The sequence below is a fragment of the Patagioenas fasciata genome, chromosome 3 (genome assembly GCF_037038585.1).
Source record: "Patagioenas fasciata isolate bPatFas1 chromosome 3, bPatFas1.hap1, whole genome shotgun sequence".
NCBI classification, from domain to species: domain Eukaryota; kingdom Metazoa; phylum Chordata; class Aves; order Columbiformes; family Columbidae; genus Patagioenas; species Patagioenas fasciata.
In genome coordinates this window covers 71,598,099-71,618,810 of record NC_092522.1, presented here as the reverse complement: position 1 = coordinate 71,618,810, position 20,712 = coordinate 71,598,099, and the positions used below count along the sequence as shown (strand labels likewise).

Sequence of the window (20,712 nt, the reverse complement as noted above, 5' to 3'; positions counted from 1 at the left end):
CATTATTTTTAGGGTTATATGAATTAAATACCAAAGATGTGTATCCCTTTCAATTGACTAGGAAGGAAAGTAAGCCTGAGAAATTATCATGGGCATGACACCTTATTTTCATATGACTGTGGTATGTGACGTGGATCTTATTAGTGGTGGTGTTTCGTATTTTAATCCTTTTTGCTATCATACACTTTAGTTAAGCACTTAGATTTGTAACTTTACATTAATAAGTAATTCCACATCAATATGAATATTGACCTTGATAAATTACTTGCATTCTGAAACAGCACTGCTGCCATCAGCAATGCTTTGCTAGAATATGTTTTTTGTTGTGGCCTTTCATTACTTCATACAGCATAAGAGCTGCTTTTCAGTTCCATAAAAGTTCAGCTCTGCTTGTGCTTGCACTTCTACTGCTATGAGAATAACTAACAATTTTGCCCCCCCCCCCTTTTTTTTTTTCAGTGGGAACTTCAAAATTTTAATTTCAGAACTTTCTGGCAAATGCTGAAAATTAGAGGAGTTAAAACTGACAGGGAAAGAACCCCAGTCAAATTAAAGGACTTTGTATACTTCCCTTCAACAAAACCTCACTGTGGGAAAACTCAACTGAGTTCGGTTGGAGAAGGTTTGTTAGCTGTTGTAGATAGATATCTGCAAGGAAATTTGTAAGCTTGTTTGTATTTTCTTTACTTAATAGATGCAACTTCTGTTAAAATAATTCTTTAATAAATAATTTCAGATGTGCCATAGGTATTAAATACTTCTGAAAACTCCCTACGTATTTTGTAACTGACTTTCATGATCATTATATCAAAATTAAACCACTATGATTAATAGTAGCTCTCCAGCATTACTGGTACAGAAACAATAATTTGATTCAAAATGAGAGAACAAGAATTCTAACCAACTAATTTATTCAGTTTTGAACTCTTCTTGGCTCACAATTTTCATTCCAATTGATTTGAGAATAGAATCTATACCTTTAATAGTAATTACTAACTCACACTTAACACAGCTTCTTGAAATCAGCCAATGACAGACCTCCAAAGTCATTCAATCAGCATTAGATAGGTTTTTGGGACAGAAGACAATTTTCATAAAGTGACAAAGTCACTTCTATTTCAGTAATACTGCGGTATTTTGCAAACAGAAGAAACCTCCTTTCTTTCACCAGGACTGATAATGGGTCCTTTAACAGTGGCCTTTGGAATAGGAATTGATTAATCACATGGTATGATTTGTTATAACACCTCAACAAATTTGGTTATATGTATTTCATGGTCTGCATCATCTATCCCTGTGAAGTGCACAACAAAAAGTGACTAATTGATTTATCTGTGCAAATCACTTCACTCATTATTCCCATCTTTACAACTCTGCCACGAATGTAGTTTCCTATCAATCTTTTTTGCTTGTCAAGTAGTTAAATATATACTCAGAGTTCAACCTATTTTAAAGGTTTTCTTTTTTTTTTTAATGAATTACAGTGAATTATTTAATAATTGTTGGATTTTCATCAATTACATATTTTGACGCCAGTGAATTAAATGCAATTAAATTACAAATTATAGTAATTATCTGGTGTAAAGATTGATCTATGAGATATAATCTAATTCATTGATACTGACAAGGTAGAGCTGATGAAGACAGAGAATTTCTGTCATGTTTGATAAAATACAAAACCTAACACTAGTTTGTAATAATACAACACATCCTAATTTTAGTAAAATATTCTCTTACAAATACAGAGACCTGTATTTTAATTAGAAAGTCCATGTATTTCTAAGCTTTGTTATTATTAGTAATAGTAATTTGTTTCTTCTCTGTGGTCTTCTGAAAAGTAGTATCTAATGTATAAAACTCACTATGCACATAAAGCCTTCCATTATTAACATCCCAGTTTATAAGCATAGGTGTCCTTAGGTCTTATCTTCCTATTTCATAGACCAACATTTTTGTCATGCTTACAGCACTAAGCTTCAGGACAAAATATGTTGCATATAATTGAATTATAGGCATAAAAATAATAATTTTGAATTATAAGAACATTGAATTATAAATATAAATATAGTGCTAAAAAAACCTCAGACTCAACGTTACTCAGTAATTTCGATTTTAGAGTAACTTAAATTGTGAATATGATGACTACAGTCTGTAGTATAAATCTTTTCTGGTTCTTTCTAACATCAGCCTTTGAAAATTGTATGGTGGTCAAGTTCATAGAGAAAACCTCACCTGAACGTGGACAAAGGCATTTTACCCCAAATGAGAACACAATAGTTATAACTAAAATCTACTTGCCAAAATTCAGAAAGAAATTCATAAAGTGTCACAAAGTACCAAGTAATTTGAGGTATTTTTGATATGGCAACACATTTAGACAGGAATTTAGGTTTAGGGTGGGCTTTACATGTAGTTTATATGACTTGATTTTATATTAGCTGACAGGCTTCTGATTTGATGGATCAGACCCTAATTATACAGTGTTTTCTGAAACAGTCAGACAATTTGTAAAAATGTGAAGCTCTATTTTTTATCATTCTAAAGATTAAATTCTCCAACTAAGAACACAGATCTTCAGATTAAAAAGCTGCTAAATAATTGTACAATAGCATTTTTAAAGGGCCTTTATAAGGGTAAAATGACTATCTCTCAGATTGACACCATTTCCTGGGAATCTTGTGACTGAGGACGTCTCTTAGCTGACAGATATATTTCAAGCACGGTGCAAAAAACAGGAGGAGGCTTTTGCAATGAGGTCTGCAGCCCCAGCCAGACCAATTTGGGAGTTAGCAGAGAAGCGGTGCTGCCATGCCCTGGCACCCTGCTGGTGCCCATGCTTTGTTATCTTCAGCCACCCGACCCCTAGCGCACACGCGTATTCAGAACACTGCAGGCAGAACGGCTTTACCAGGCGGTAAACAAGGATCATCGCAATGCTGTGAATAGGTGCCTATAGCCGATGAGAACAGGGTGAACCCCAGAAAGGCCAATTTAAAAAAAAAAAAAAAAAGGTAAGAAAGACCATTAGCAATAATGAACATCCTTGGCTGTTGCTTGAATAAAGGCAGCAGTTATGGAGTGAAGTGAGGAGTTATTTCATCTCTGTGGGGCTGCTGTTATGAAGCAGAAATTGGAGTTCATTAAAAAGAAAAACAATACACTATAGGTGTGAGATAATATGGCATGAATCAGAGCAATGTAAAAACATGGTTAAATAAAGCATAAGTATTTTCACAAGTTACAAACATATTCTATTGCTAATAAGAATATATTATATACAGCTGATTCTAATTGAAGAATTTTGATTTCTTCAATAGCAAATAAACAAAGAATTACGTTACTGCAATTGTTACTGAAATGAATTACTGGTTTTGTTTGTTTGTTTAAAATTAGGACACAGATACCATTATGGCCTGGAAATTTCACGTGTGTTTTGTATTCCCATGAAGTGCATTTAAGCATGCAAGAATTATTTCTTTTCTTAGATCCTTCCGTGTTCACTGAGTCAGTTTCTGAAATTTCATATTTTCAGCTTCATGACTTCATGCAGTTTTATCTATCACAATTTCTCTTACATACGCTAGATCATTTGGGACAAACACACAATACTTGCAGCACTGCACTGTTTCGTAGACTGTCATTCTTTCCAGTATAAACTGATTTTCTAATGATTTTAACTCAGCTGTGAGATTTTCTGCAGAGTGAAACATAGCAAGTGAGATGTCATCTGGGCAGTCCTTTAAAATGGACTTGGGTTTAAATCCTTTCATTGTTTTTATCATTATGGAAGACAGTGAAAAAAAAAAAAAGTTTTGTAGATTTTTAGGTACATTAGAGGAAGTCCCATTTAATTCAATTAAGAATTTCGTTAAGAGCTTTGACATGGGTAAGCTTGTTTACTCATGCTCTGGATTGACAACTGTAAAGACAGTACAAATAGTATTTCAAAAGACTAGAACACTTTTGATAAGTTCAAGGTGAGCACAGTGAGGGCTGTTATTTTACACCCCACTCTTTTGTTCTGTGGGAGATTTGTCTAGGGTTTTGCATGTATGGAAAAATTTTTACCAATTATTTCGGTTTGGTGAGACTGTAAAACACCTTTTGCCTCAGGAGGCAAAGCTATTTCTTCTGTTAAGTTTACTGGTGTTTTAAACTAAGCTAGAAGTTCATTCTTTTTCCTGAATAAGTACAAAAATATTATTAGTTTTAATACTGTCATAAAATACAAGAGTAAATATAATTACACTCTTCTTTTTGCAGTCCTTAAAAGTTTCCAGTGAAAACAAGACCAACAGAATGACTGCAGTGTAATGACATCCCAGGAGAAAAATCGACGTATATATTCCTATTATAATAAAGATTATCTCACAAAATCAAAACAAAAAACAAAACCAAACACTACACAAAACAAAAAAAGAATACAGACCAAGTAAAACCCAACCATCCAACAAACAAACCCCAAAATGACACCAAAAACAGACATACAACCCCCCCTAGTAGAATAGCTGTCTTTTGCTGACTTCTCTTAATGACAAAACAAACAGACTGCACCTAACAGGTTTTGTACCTTACAGTTTTATCATTCAGGACATACAGTAGACTGGAAAACAAATATCCATGTGTCAATTATGCAGTACAAGTTGTTTGGAGTCCTGTTATTTACCTTCTTGTGTCTTTTTTTCACACTAATATATCGTTCCTAATTTTGTTCGCTTGCTTGTTTTCTTTTACTGAAGAATATTAATAGGTATATTATCCTGACTACCGAAGGCCAGCCGAAAGCTTTCTGTGGCTATAAGACAGTAATAAAGTGACCACAAGCTAAGGCAGGGAAATGGTGACTTTGGGCTCTGTTAGTCAGAAGCTGATGTGGAAAACCCCATGATAATCTGGACAAACATTTTGCCACTAATTTAAAAAGGTGAAAAAAAAAAAAAAAAAGAAAGTATTAAAAAGAACACTTGACTGTAATTCATGTCACTTCTTTTGGAGCTGAGAGCTCTGTGCCTGCATACCCTTTTGGTCCCCACTCCCGTCATTGGCAGGCATTGCCTCCACAGAGATCTGCCTTTGCTGCAGGTCTCTAAAAAGCCTCTTTATGGTTGAGCAAACTGAATTATCCACAACAAAGAGCCTGCTCTTTTTTCTTTTGTGAAAGCAGTCACAATAAGTTGGCAAGCTCACCATGTTATGTGTGTTTATTTTGTGGATAGTTTTGGGTTTCATAGATCTGGTGAGGTTTCATTAGGTTTGATTTAGTCTGGCCTTTAGGTGATTGGCTAAATCACTATCAATTTACTCTGAATATTGAACACTCTGGAGCTGAAATTAGGGTGGTGTTAATTAGTTGTAATTGGTCACAGAGATGGCAGAGAATTCTGAACACTTTATTAGCCCATTAGCAAACCTGGATTCTTGGGCAATCAATCTTTAGGAAGGACGAAAATAATATTAAATTATTTAGTTACATTTACCAATTAAAACATATAATCCAGTTATGTGTACAAGAAATGCATGAAATACATTTGTGAATTATGAGGCCAATTAACAAGGTGTATTTTCTAGCTTAAAGGACAGTAATAATAACAAACTGCTGCAAAGCACATATCAAACCAAAATGAATCTTTTTTCTGTGTTCCTGAAAACTCTGAGAACATATAAGAGATCTTCCAAAGCGTTATGTTACTTATTGCATTTTCATACATGCTACATACTTGCACAAGATTCACAGTTTATCTCAGGCTTTTCTAACGTATGTCACCTCCATATCATGTTAGAAATATTTCAGTCATATTTATAGTTGTACAATAAAATGTGACAGGAATGCAAGCTTTCATTTTTCTCCTCAAAGGAATGAACATAGCACACTCAAGTGAAACACTGCAAAATTTAATTTCCTTCTTCTGCATAGATAGAACAAGGGCAAATCTTTCAGCCCTGATCTAACTTTTGGTTCAGGCTTTCCTCAAATTCCAGTGCCAAAGCTAACTTGCAAATCCCATCTCTGTACTAACCTCTGAATAGACACATAACCACCAAGGAGGCACAGATTTACATATGCACTCTACAACACAGACATCCTGCAATGTTTTATGTCATAAATAGCACCTTCTGAGTACTACATAGTACTGCAAAATTTACAGTAATCGTGTTCTGGATGTCTAAAATTACACAAAATACATCTAATACATCTTAAATCTTTCAATGACTGGAGCTTAAATTCTTGTCATCTAACTTCAGCTATGTAAAACCTAAGTGATTTCCTCCCCCAGTCTCCCTCAGTTCTAAAGGTTCCTTTTCAAACAGTGGATAGAGTGGGGCCCCCAGAAAATAATTTGAACATCTATTTTAGGATGAAACTGAACACCTCATTTTCATAATTTCATCCTATATCAATTACCAAAATTACCAAACTTGATTGTTTACTTCTAAAAGAACTTGAAACCATAGTAATCAGGAAGCAAAATCTATGGGTTGCCACTCTATAATCATAGAGGCAACAGAAGTTTATACTGGTAAATTAAAATAATACATAAAGAACTAAAACACATATACTAATACTTTGTGGATTTTTTGAATTATTTGCCTTTAAGATAACGAGAGCAAAATTCTTAATCGAAATAAGAGAACAATACCTGAGTTCAAGTCTAAAATACCTCCTACTCTGTCAATACGTTGTGTTTCTACTGAGCTCCATCAAGCTCCGTGTAACCTAGGTAAACTCATAATTTAGGACATTACATTTCCTTTATTGCCAGAGGCTAGCAGCTCTGTAGTGTAATCAGGAGGAGCAAATTTGTTATATTCCTCAGCTACACAGTTCCCAGGCTGGTTTATTTACTATGTCAACCCCCTCCTGTTTTCTGCTGCAGTCAGTCCCGTGCAGTGAAGTCACTACTATGGGCTCTGTTATGGAGACGGTAATTTCTGACACTGAAACATAGTGGAAGTCTTTTGTGGGAGCCCATAGATCAAAGACAACCCCAGTGTGGAGGAGTGTGGCACTTTACCCAGCTGTCCCTAGAGCTCTCTCAGCTCTGGTCCTTGCTTCCTGCAAATGTGGCAAAGGACTGTCTCTGCAGATAGATGGGCACAGTATGCTTTTAAGCCATTCCCCTAGGAATCACCTGCCCCCAAATCAACAGGTTTAACTGTAGGAATGAGTGAGTGAAATCCTAGCTACAAATGCCCACAGATCCACTTCTTATATGTGAGGATGGGAGAATCTGCCCCTTTCTAAATACCTTATGTGATTCTAATAGAAATGTCAGCAAAATCACATAGATGTTGATCAGTAGGCATCTCTAAAGTTCATCTCATGCAATCCCTTTCAATGAGAGACTGTTGCCAACACTGGATCCAGACAGCTATGGCCACCTGGCCAAGTCTTGAACACTACCAAGGACACAGAAGTTGCAGTCCCTCTAGGCAACCTGTTTCAGGGCTTCACTGCTCCCTGGTAAAGACTTCCCCCCATCTGCTGTTCAAAATGAACCTCTTGGGCAGCAGCTTCTGGCCAGATCCCCTCTTTATATCACCTCATACGGCAAGGACATAAGCTTGGTAACTCTTTGCCCTCTGTCATCTTTAACTGCCTTTCAAAAAGCTGCAGGCTGCTGTTAGGTCACCCCTCAGTTTCCCCTTCTCTAGACTAACCAAGTTCACCTCTCTCAACTTGCCTCATTCATATGTTATGCATACTTTCTAAACTTGAACTTCATGGAACTTCATGTAATGAAATGGGAAAGAAATAAAAAGCACTGACTTATGAAAGGCAAGCATTTAAGGAAAATAGACACTGACTATTTTGTGTTTATAGATTAAAAACCATACAGTTGAATGTCATTTCTTTGGCATCTTTCATTTACATTTAAAAACTAGGAAATTAATTTTAATCATGTTTGCAAAACTGAACTTACAGTCCTGAAAATAAATATTCACTTATTTTATGCAGTTATGGTTCTTCAAAGAGCGGTGTCAAACCCAAGAAAGAATATAATTAGCTTTCATATTTAAGGAGTCACTTAAAAATATACTCCAAATTCTACTTTCTATATGAAAAGATGGCATTACCTCAACTAGAGGCAAAGGGCCAAACTCTCAAAGGGTGAAAATCATTCTACTATCAATAATGCCAGCTGGGTGGTCCTATGTGATATCTTCAGCTATTTCCATGGAATTTTCTTAATCAGAGTGTTTCACCTGGAAAATCAGCCTGAGTAGGAACTCCGGAGCTGAAACCGAGGAGTCATGATAACAGCTATGTACCCGTTGTTATACTTATGTAGATGCAGAACACAACCTAATAAATCCTGGTCTGAAGGAGTACAGCAGTTCCTTCTCTTTATGATTCACCATTGAGACCTGATTTAAATGCTGGCTTAATTAATCACTTAGGAAGAGAAATGTCTTTGGGAAGGGAAAGAAACAAACTCATGATTTCATAGCTAAGTATCATCTCTCAGAAGTGTCCACAAAATATGAACTCACCCTGCAGATTAAATTCTACATGTTTTTTGTTTCTACAGTCTGGTCAGAAGATGTCAGTTTCCACCAGCACCTTCTGGATTTAAGCTCACTTAACCAAGACAACATGAACATCAAATTTCCATCTGCTTAGAAAGTTTCCTTCCATCTCCAGTATGAATACAGATTCTCATTGCTCAACACTACCCTGACTAGTATATTGAGCATGCATGAACTGATTGCCAGTTCAGGAATCACTTAATTTAGGAGTTTTGCATGAGTTACGCTTATTATAAACATCTTAGTAACTTGATTGACTTATTGATTCATAGTCAATATGAACAATTAAAAACAGGATATGATGATTTTTCTCTCTTGGTTTACATTGGTGTTGTAACATGAAATGTGTTGTTTTCAAATTAAAATCTGATGCCTGTTTTGGGAGTTTCACTCAAAAGGAGCTTTATGTTTTATTATGACTCAAGAGAATTCTTTCTGAAAACAAAGATAAATGAGAAGAAAAAAATTATGAAAAGTTCGAGTTATGTTTTTTTCACTTTTCAAGCTTCTATGTCATCCATTGATCCAGGATTGGATGGTTCCTTTCAAGTTCTATCTACATCTCAAAGCCTTTTAAGTAAATCTTGAGGTCATATTGATAGATAGCCAGACACAAATCTATGGATTTATCAGTAAACTCATAAAGTTCAGGAAATTACCTCTGAAACATCAAGTCAATTTGTTTTGAATTAAAAGGCTGAACTCTGAATTTTGATTCCTAGTTAATTATTGTGACAGATGTGATAACTTGAGACCTAGAGTTCTTATTTATGAAAGAAAAAGGCCTGGTTACCTCACAAAATTTTGCTGTCAAAGTGGCTTGCTGAATGCTATGCACCCTTTACAGACATTGGTAGTTAATTCATTTTATTTTCCATTATATATCATTGCCAGATGCAAGCCATAAAAATTAATTCCCCATTCTTTTCTCCCCATTCCTCAACTATGATCACAGCATTTGTGCCACATAGTTGATTTTCATCTTTTCCCTCGGTAAATAATGTATACTCTAAAATTTGATTTTGTTCAGTCAGTTTGCCAAGTCTTAATCTAGGTTAGCATTATTTCTTTATTGAAGGCAAGGGTGTGACAGAGCTCATATGAAGAATCTAGTTCTTTGTGTTTATGGGGTTTGAAGATTAGTTTAGTGTTAACATCTTAAGAAAATAACTTTTTCATATTTCTTGTCATTGAACTGTGTAAGCTGATGTCAGAACAGTCAAGGCAACTATGAAAGATTTTAAAATATATTTCAGGAAATGTGAATTTATATCTAGTTTTATTTTTCTTGAAATAATTTTGTATAGAAATTGCAAAACAGAAATCGTACCACACAAGAACATATACATGTTATGTTATGTTATGTTATGTTATGTTATGTTATGTTATGTTATGTTATGTTATGTTATGTTATGTTATGTTATGTTATGTTATATTATATTATATTATATTATATTATATTATATTATATTATATTATATTATATTATATTATATTATATTATATTATATTACGTTACATTACGTTACATTACGTTACATTACGTTACATTACGTTACATTACATTACGTTACATTACGTTATATTATATTATATTACGTTATGTTATGTTATGTTATATTAATTTGTCAACATACACATTTTCTAGCATGAGGATGGGCTGCAAAATGGAGATATTTAAGTTATAAAGATGTATGAAGGGTAAACTAATATCTTCTGAGTTTTCTCACAATATCTCCTCTGTTGTTAAACTCAGCAGAGGCACTGTGTTGGCTCCAAGAAGGTGAGAGACATGCAAATTTACTTAACACACAGTCCTTAATAAATGTTTAAATTTTAATATACAAGACATCAAACAGAATATACTGAATTTTACCTGCAAAGGCTTTGTAATCCACCAAGTCAAACATTACGATAGCTACTGCTGACCAGGTAACAATCAGAGCAACAACAAGAATCCATGCTGCTGGTGAGCTGAACGTTGTCACGAGGTCTTCTGTAACTGATTTCTTGCCCACTTTCATGGATGATGAGGGCACAGATCCGTTTTTACCATCTATTATTGTTGTGGTTGTAGACATACGTCCTAGGTAAATAGTCAAAGCGGGGAAATTAGAATGTAACACTTGGTGCCTAAAATCAAGAATATGAGTGTGCTTTGAAATCCTTCCGTACTCAGAATATTTTAAATAAATGCAAATATTACATTATTAAAGACACATTCTTGTGCTTTCTGGAAGGAGCTTTTCCTGAACTGATGCCACTTTTAGTAAAGGTAATTTGTGAGCAAACATGGTGAAATAGGCACAACTGGCCTTTTTGATCATAATACAACACTTTCTAGTCTACCACAAATAGCTACAGATCGAAAGGAGTGATTGGTGAAGGCATAAAATATTACTACTCTCCAAAGGACTGTTTTGTTATGGAATGTAGGCCAGATTCTCAGGTGATGTGGTTAATGTATTTGCATTGATCGGAATGGAGCTACACCACTCAAGGTTTGGCTGGACTTCTGCTGTCAACGACGTGTATCAATGGCAATAAGAATGTATATACTCCATTTTATCTAACAGAAAAAAAACCCAAAACCTACATGTCCAGTATCCTTATAAGTTGCAAAGAGACTTGCAACTGATTTTTAAATACCTTTGTTTGTGGTATTTTTTATTTAGTGCAATCATCTGCTAAGAAACAAGAGTTACCGTTCCAAAACAGACTTAATTCAAGAAAGCATAGGTTAGGTACTAGAAAATAGCAGGAAGATGAGCATGTATGTTAACTAAATAAACAGCTGACACACGTTAACTGTTTGATAGACAGTTAACAGTGGTGACTTAATCTAATTCTTCCTGGGGTATTAAGAAATGTTAAATATGGACGTAAAACAAACCTAAGGAAAGTGACAGAGCTATTCTACACAAGATAAACAGGTTTAGTTTCACTTTTCACATAGAAAATTGAAAATATGTAATTGGAAACATCAGTAGATCTAAAGTATAAGGCCGTGGAAGACTTTCAGATATTTGCCATCACAATGTGTATGTAGCCTCTATTTGAGAATCACTATATTGACATCCTTAAAGAAATAACTGAGGAATTAGATCCTCGATATTACTCATAGGTATAAATATTTATTCCTGAAAAAAAATCCATGAACTACAATGGCATAATAAGTCTTCCAGTCTTCATGCTAATGAATATTGATTTTGTTTCTTTTTTTTTTTTTCTGTAGAAAGTGAGAACAATAAAGTGATACTGAAATGATCTTCATGTATCTTACATATATCTTTGGAAAAGGGAAAGACAATTCTGGTATCAGAGGTTCCCAAACTCTTAATCTGTCATATCCGTAAAGTGTTTAAGTCATACCCTGACATATTCTACATTTCTTTTTATTATTATGTAGTGCATTACATTTCTAGTTCCCTTAGCCCTACCTGTTAAGCTTGCCTCTGCACAAGCACCCTGTCACTGATATGTGCCTTGTTTCAAGCTCCAGAAAGCTTCTCTGCTAAAAAGCAATGTTGTATAAGAAGAACAAGATTGGCATATTACATTTTTTGTTACTTATTTGAAAGTTAGTCCTATTTATTATTCTGCTAATGAATAATGTCTATCTACTAAGATAGAATTTATGCTCTTTTTTATATATATTGTAAAAACATTACCACTTCCATTGCTCCAAACATAAATTTTGAATCAAACATTTCGCAGCAGGAAGAAAATCTGCCAAGTGACAACCAGCAATAAAGATCTGTTTCCTAAAGTCAAATTCAAAATCAATAGCATTTTGTTATCCTACTGCATGCAAGATGCAAGTGATTTGTGCATGCAACAGGTCATAAATGACACATTATGCATTTTTTTCCCTTGGGGATATCAGTCAGAGTTTATGATGTGTAAGAGAGAATAGAAAAGTACTGCTTCGTCTTGACAAATCTGATTAATATCACAGCATATCTCCAAGGACATGCTAATGGTAGATATTTGCACAGTTATAATATAAGCAATTAAAACTCTATGTGTGTAACAGATATAGACATACATATAATTACCACTCAAAGGATCATTCCTCTAGGTCGGTTGCTGTGCAAAAATAGTTCCTTCCTTCTTATTTAGTATACTTAACTTTTCAAATTCAGGCTGCTATGTTCCGTCTTTGGTGAAGAAAACAGTTTCCCACAATTTATCAATCTGAGTAACACTGCAGAGGCAAAACTCAATTATGCTAAAATGTTATTTATTGCATGATTTTGGCTGCTGGTGTGGCCTAGTGAGACTTCCCCTTAAAACCTCAGGATGTCATACAATAAAATCACCATTGTTACATTCATTGAAGCGAGAGTGAACAGCTATTGAAGCAAATTTACATGGAAGTCAAGCTAAGAAAAATGCTGTTATACTGCTAGAGGTTCCCAATGCAGGTACTTGAAGTATGATTCAGGCACCTAAGAAGGGTCTTCACTGTTGTTATAGCTGCTTTATGGTATCAGAGACATGCCCACAGGACTGGCAGGCATAATCTACAGGACATTTACTTCTGAATTGCCTGGAGGAACCCAGACAGGATGTCCTAAACCACCGAAAATAGAAACTAGGTTTTTGTGTCACTAGCTACTAATATAAACAAAATTGACTGGAGGAGTTTATTTAAGGACTCTTGAGGAATCCTGTTTGCTGCTACATAATCTCATATGAGGTGGATTGTATATTGATACTATTCTAATTTCATGACTTTAAAAAGAAGAGACAACCACACCAAGATGATTGCCCTCCTCAATACAACCACTCTTATTGCAGTACTCACAGTGCCATCTTGATGCTCTCCTGTGCTTGGTCCCTGCTTTTCTGTGTCCAGTTGTTGTGTGCATTGTTGTCTACCTACCAATGTTAACTTTCTCCCCAAGCCTACAGTGATGCTATTTACACAGACAGACCAGTAGAGAAAGAGGACACCTACACATGTGCAATGTTTCTATCAATTCAATCAACAACATTTCTCGTCTTTCTCAGAAAAGCGCCAAAGCAGAGGTCCTGCCCAAGATGTCAGTGAGACTTTGGGTGCCAAGCGGGCGAATGAGAAAGACAGGCATGTTTGATGTTTTGAAATCACCTGATGAATATAAGTTTTTAATATAAAATTACTATAAATTTTCACTGGTAAAATTGGCAGGGGTCATTCAGCAACTGGTTAAAATCAGATTCCTGGACTTCTCCAGACATCCTTGCCACCCATATGATACACATTTTCTCTCCCAAGACACACTTCACTATCTGTGTTAGAGACAACCAGAATCCAAGTCAGTTTTCTTTAGTATACTCAGATAAATAGTGGATCAGGAGATTCATGAGCAGATCAGTTGTCCCTGCTTTGGAGGAGGCAACATCCATCGCAGGAGTGGAGGGGGCAGCTGAAGGCTGTTACAATTTCAGCCATCCAATTTTAATCCACCACCACATGCCTACTAGAGCCTCCTGGCACTTTGGGTTGTGATTGCTATTGATTTTCAATAAGGATAGGAACTTGAAAAAGTTATTTATACATTTCTATAAAAAGATTACTCTGGGGATATATACCTCTGTCTCCACATCACAATTTCTCATGCACACAGAACTACCCCATCAGGTCACGAATGTCACCTTTACATCAACAGATTGATTTACTAAATTCCAAACAGCTGGAACTTTGAGATTCTTACTATTCCTCTGGTTTCAGAGTTGTCACTTAGGGTACAATCTGAAGACCCATAAGATCTCATATGTATAAATAAACCTTGACAATCGATGACAACTTTGAGGAGAACACTGTGTGACTCTTTCAGAATATAGGGCGAGCTTGTAGTTCTGGTAGCTTAGATAAAATAGCCTTTGTATTTGTGAGCTGAGCTCTCCTTAAGGCATAAAAAGCACTTGATTTTGCAGTTCAGCAGCTATACTTCCCACTACCTCAGAAGCTAAACAAAAAAGGAAAAAAAAAAAAAAACCAAAACACAACAAAACCCTACTCCATTCAGATTCATGCAAGTGTAAAATAGTAATTTTCTACATTTAAGTTATTTCATAGTTATTTTATGTATTACAGTCTTCATTCTACCAACAGCACAAAAAAAAAGCCCAAAACTCAAGTAAAATACCTAATGTGAAACGCCTTTTTAAGTCTGAGCATACTAAAAGCAGAGGGCTAGTCATGCTACTAAAAGAAAGAGGTCATTCCCTTTTAAATGCTAGGATGATTCAGCTGGGATGTGGGAAGCCTCAGTGCAGTCTGCTCCATATGAGGGAGCTGGTAGATTTTGACTTGTCTGTTCCACTCCCCAGATGAACACTCCAGTAAATAGGCTATAGAGTATTCTGGATTCAGGTCATTAGTGGCTCCTGTTTGACCTATTCCACTTCACTTGGAATATTTAAATACTAATTAAGGGAGCAGAAAAGAGAAAGAATGAATATATAAATCAACACTGAATGTTAAGCACCAGCTTGAGCCTTGGGCTTTAACCTGGTGACCTCGTCAATCCACCACTGTCGCGATCAGACAAAAAGGAGTCAACCTATAGCAACGAGAGTACCCTGAGAGAAGACAAGGGACTAGAACCCTTCAGTGAAGGACTGTGTAATGGATGTTCAATAATCTGCTACACTTTTTTCAGGACTCGCATATCACCTTTATGAGTCCACAGACTCCTACAGTTCTCACAGCAATCACTCTTTTCCCATTGGAGGAAAATGCTTTCTACCACAAGAAAAGTCTATGCGTATGCCTGTTGTCCAGGTGATGCTGACATCTAACTATAGAGTTGTTCTCTTTTAATTTCTCTGCTGCACCCTTGGTTTATACAAGTGGAAAAGGCAGAATTTCTGCTGTGGTAAATAGTAGCTTGCAATAGAATAACAGTAGCAATATTATTTCGTGAAATGGTCTAATTACTTTTGTTCAGAAAGTTTCTGTTTCATCATAAGTATTTAACCAATTTCTCAGCACTGCGCTGCACTCGTGCCTTTTTCCTCTTTTATACATTTATATGGGAACAAAATGCTGACCAGAGAGAAGAAAGAATTTCAGCATCCACTGTACATGCCTGAACAGAGAACCTCTGCCATCTTATCCAGCCAGCACCAGTAGCCAAGAGATGGAGATGCTGGACAGTGAGTAACAAAGTGCAGTACAACTCAGAGAATGGATTCCAGCTGTGCAAAACTTCGGTTCTCCTCCAAATGTTGACAAACTGTGTGATTAAGTGGATTTTAAACCACTTGTTATGGAGGATCTGTAGTCCTGGTAACCTTCAATAGGTTAGGAAACTGGTTAGATCCACTAATACGGACCATATTTTCTGTTGGACATACATGGTAATATAAGGGCAAGACTCTTCCTGGTACTGACAGAGCAGCAGATGGAAACAAGGAAAGACAACTCAAATAGGCAAATTCAGCTTATCTTTGAAATCTCCTCTGTCTCATCATTATCTGCACCAGGCTCTGTGAGTAGGGCAGTGATCTACAGTTCAGCTCAGAAACGGGTGGTGAGCACCTAGTGTAGGTCTTCTGAATATGAACAAGCTTCTGCAAGCTGTTGAGTAGAAATATGACAATTTTAAGGAAAACTCATTTGTTTAGAGCTGCAGCATAAATCTTCTCTTGAGATGGCTGACATTCAGCTATTTCTCTTCTTTCATATCATATTACAGTTCCCTATGTATAAATGAATGATTGCAACTGGAATAACTAAAAAGGAATAATATATGAAGGGAGTTTCAGAACTGATACCAGAATTTACAGACTTTAAAATTCACTGCACATAGTTCTGAAGTGTTACTCTACAGTGTATGTAATTAAAGTTCAAAGAGAAAAACCTCTCAACATATATCGTATATATATTGGCAAACTTTTCAAAATTAAAATGTAGTCTTTCTGCAGACTAAAGGCTTAGAAAACTATGAGTGGGACTGCCTTTGAGGGAATGTTTGCAGACTTATTGGTGACTGATAGTTATAAAAATGTAATATTCTTTATGAAATGTGGAAAATAGGTTCGTAGATTATGCAGCAACCAATTCTACATGACAAAAGAAATAGAATAGAGACTATGGAATACAGACAGGATGGTGCCTGAAAATTAACTGAACAATTGAATTCAGAAAAGGCACTTATAATTACATATCATGCTGTGTACTTTTTTAATTTCCTTTTCTGTTATTATATCTGTATCGGTTTTATTTTTTGATCAATAGAGAACATCTGATAATTTAAAGAAGTAAATTCCATTAATCCTTCCTATTCATTCTCGAAGAAATTATGTACGCCAATCTTTTCATCTCATTGATTTCAATAAGAACTTTGTAGAATAAAAGATACATCCTATCAAGCCATTTCATTATCTAATACAAAGAAAATGTGTACTTCATACAGCATCAGTAAATATTAGTAGTAGCAGTATTGCTACTAATATATACTATGAGGTGGAAACTAGAAGTTTTTAATGCTGTATTCTAAGGTGTGATACACATTTTGGGACTGTAATAATGAATGTTTCTTACGATACCGTACACTGCCATGTGCTACGTGGGAAAAAATAGTGAAGAAAATATTTTAACTTAGACTAATTAAAAAGGTCCATACCTCTACGAACAGAAAATTACTTTCCAAGGATGTACAGACAGGTCACAACAGGGATCGGAAAATTGCATGAAAGTAAAAAGGACTTTTGAATACAAAAACATAATCTCTGACTCAATAAGTTTCTTTATTTTGTATCCCTAAATGTTGAGCAAATATTCTGGCAGGGTAGGGGTTAAGCATTTAATGTCTGAACTTATACTTCTTCCTCAGCCAGTAGCTGGTTATGAAGTCAAGATAATACACCAGCTGGACCAATCATCTGACATATTGATTGTTTTCATGTTCTCGCTGACCTTATTTTCATCATATAAATACCAAATTAATATAAAAATCAAACATATGTTCATTTTTATCAATATTTTATTTCTGTTACGAGTTCTCTGTTGCTCTTCATTTGCAACGCTACTTGGGCAGAACCACGATCTTTTCACTTTAAGAGCCTGCTGTTTATACCCTACTTGCAGTCATAATTCTTCTATTATAATATTATAACAATTTCATGTCAATCTACTGTGAGGATACGATGATTCTAAATGGGAGGGAGCAGCAAGAGAAAATGAACTTCTAAGAAACAAATCTACCATTTTTATGCAAATATCCTTTATAATAAAAAAGAAGCAATACAAAATGTATAGGAAGATATTTTTCTCCACATGGAACAATTTTTCAAAACCCACTGTGAAGTGCTAGTAACTCTCAATAAAAGAAATATGGAAAACAGAAACTAAGCTCCAATGTTTTTAGATAAATTCCTTCCTTTATCTTGCTCTTTCTTATATAATGCATCACATATGTGGTATAAATCACTTTTTGAAATAATTAATCAGATGCAGCACAGCAGTTCTTAATCATACTTTGAGAATAACAAATCAAAATAACTCCAACCCCACATTTTCCATTTAGCTACAATTATTTGAATTCATGTATCTGATTTTATTTGTTTCTGCGGACAGCTACAAAGATTAAATATATTTTTGTGTATCTAAAAGATTGGTTGTATCTGATGTAACAAGCTGGCATACATGGTTAACTTCTTGCCATGCAGATTCAAACGATGAATTTGGACCATTTCTGTATGCAAGGAGTCACAATCCCCTGAGAGCAACCTGGTCTGCACCCTCACGGGAGCCCTCTTGATCAAAAATCTGAGTAGTAGCAACTAGGGGTGATTTGTCTGGAATAGTTCAGAAGCTGGAATGGGATAGAAGGGAAGTCTTCTACTGATGAGAAATCCAACTTGCTCTAGTAACAAACATAATTGAGAAAAAAAGTTCTTCAGAAGATTTTTAAAAGGAATAAATATATAACTGAGAAAACAACTCTTTGCTCTAAAGAGATTTCCCCGTACCAAAACTGTCCCCAATCTCACCAGAAAAAAAAAAAAAAAAAACAGGAAAAAAGAAAAAGTTGATGTTTGCAAATCCAACAGGCAGCACCTGCATTTTGGGGAATGAATAATTGGATCCTGTTGAAGAAATACTAATACTAGCTATTACTTGTTCTGGCATAGGCCAAGGTATGAACCGTAGTAATAGACAAATTACATACAAAGAAGAGGAATTCTACGTGTTTGTACAGATGTCTTGAAGCAGTGTGAGAACTTCAAGGAAGGGAAGTGGGAACAATTTTCAGTCAGATCCCAATTATACTGTGTTTTAAAATACAATCAGCAGTAAAATAAGTTAACTCATGCTCAGATGACATAGTTCTAACCTTTGACTTCAGAGAGCCCAGTTAGGTCAGTTGATATCTGTTGGATTTAGAAGCTCACATGCCATTGAAAATTCATATGACAAGTCCTATATCACTTGAAGAGTTGAACTTTAGTAATCTGGAGCCAAATTTCCATCTTTCCTTACATGTTTGCATTTCATAGTCTAGTAGACCATTGGTCAATACTTCAAATTAAGTAGAGGAAAAATTGTCTCCCATACTTTGGCAAGAAAGTGTAAAAAATGCCTTCGCTTCATTCCAAAATTGCTTATAAAGAACATTTTGCCAATACAACCTTTAACCTTCTGTCTCTGTGTGACTCTTTCTTGTGTGCACATATATTTCAAAGAGATTTTACATTATTGTGATTATTCAAGTAGAACAAACGCAGAAGGGATTAGCATTTAGTTTTTATGTAAAAGATCTTCCATGTTGTTGAGTCTGCTGAAATAGTCTTATATGACTATTTTGAACCTTTCTGCAATAATTCATTCCTGAAATGGTTTTGGAAAGGAAAGTGAGGGAAACCCTAAGGACCAGGTTTAAAAGACAACAGGTTTTACGGGGAAATTTTACAAATTATTTTACTTACAGCTATATCACTTTGTGTAGTGATTTCTTGATAACTTAGAAGACAACAGGGATTAACAATGATCAACATTGAACAAATTAGTTCTACAAAATCAAAACTACAGGAGGTACAATTGATAAGAAAAAGTCATTTAATGGACTTTAAACCAGTGACCAAACATGGTAAAGGGACATTGAGCTGCTTGTTTTGCAAAAGGTAGTAGATCACCTTTGCATGACCTGGAAGTTAGACGTTTAATTTTTTCCTCTTTGAAATAACTCTTCAGTTTGGTATGTTTTTACATTTTCTTTTAGAAATGCTGAGATTTGTTCAAAAATCAAATGTTTCATTTCTGGCTTCTCAGTATGTAGATGAGTGTAATTGAATTCTGAACACAAAATATTAAACTGTCAGCACCCTGAAAAATCCATTGTTTGTTCGTTTCCACACCTGAATTTTTTTATTAATCAGTAGTAATACCTTCCTTCTTTGGAAACAAATTGGTACTCTGAAACAGTAAAATGTTTTACCTTCCTGTTCATTGTAGAAATCTGACATTTCTGAAAGAGATGCCAAAGAGATATTTAGATGTACTTGCGAGTTGATATAAGCTCTGAGGTACATCTTATCTTCTAAAGTGTCAAAATGAAGGTTGGAGGAAAATGGTTGCCATTTATTTTTAAATAGCATGAAGCCCTCTACAGCTAGAGCACTGTATGCATTCCCTTTGTAATTTGCTCTTGGAAACTCAACTCTACACATCTCTGCATCCTTCAGAGAGGATTGGAAAAAAACACTGTCTTTTTTTTTTTTTTCTTGTTATGAAAAAAAGAAAATAAAATCTGTTCCCATATGAAGAATAATGATGGCCATAATAAATATTGAGAGAAATTAGTATAAATAGTAGGTTACAAATACCTTTGTCTTCACCCCGGACAAGTGTACCAACATAAAGAAACTCTGTGAAGAAAATTCCATATCTTTACTTCCTCTCTACTGTTCTCTCTCCAACAAGCACGTTTAGGAATGATTTATAAAATCATTTGCTTAATTTCATTTATTCCAAGCTAACCTGACCCTCAAGTTAGGGCCAACATTGTATTTCTTAATGGACTGATATCTACAGACTCTCAAAATGAAAGCAGTTCACTATAGACTCCACAACTTACAGTGGAAGCAGTGCCTCCATTGCAAGTCTTCCAAGTCTTCCATATGGAGCTATCCAGTCATTACAGCACTCAAATATGGAGATCAGCTTATTCATGCGTACAGTTTGAA

At 35.2% G+C, this 20,712-nt stretch overlaps 1 protein-coding gene across 4 annotated transcripts in view; it reads right to left on the bottom strand.

The window, feature by feature from the left end:
• The window catches only part of TRDN (triadin), a 221,109-nt gene that overhangs the window by 182,731 nt on the left and 17,666 nt on the right, over positions 1-20,712 (bottom strand). For 3 of the 4 annotated variants that reach the window (XM_071806589.1, XM_071806590.1, XM_071806591.1), the window contains exons 2-3: positions 10,406-10,615; positions 2,909-2,950 (exon numbers count right to left, since the gene is read on the bottom strand). In XM_071806589.1, coding sequence (XP_071662690.1) covers positions 2,909-2,950; positions 10,406-10,615 — 252 coding nt within the window. The remainder of the gene's footprint in view (positions 1-2,908; positions 2,951-10,405; positions 10,616-20,712) is intronic. The other variant, XM_071806588.1, reaches the window with a different exon arrangement.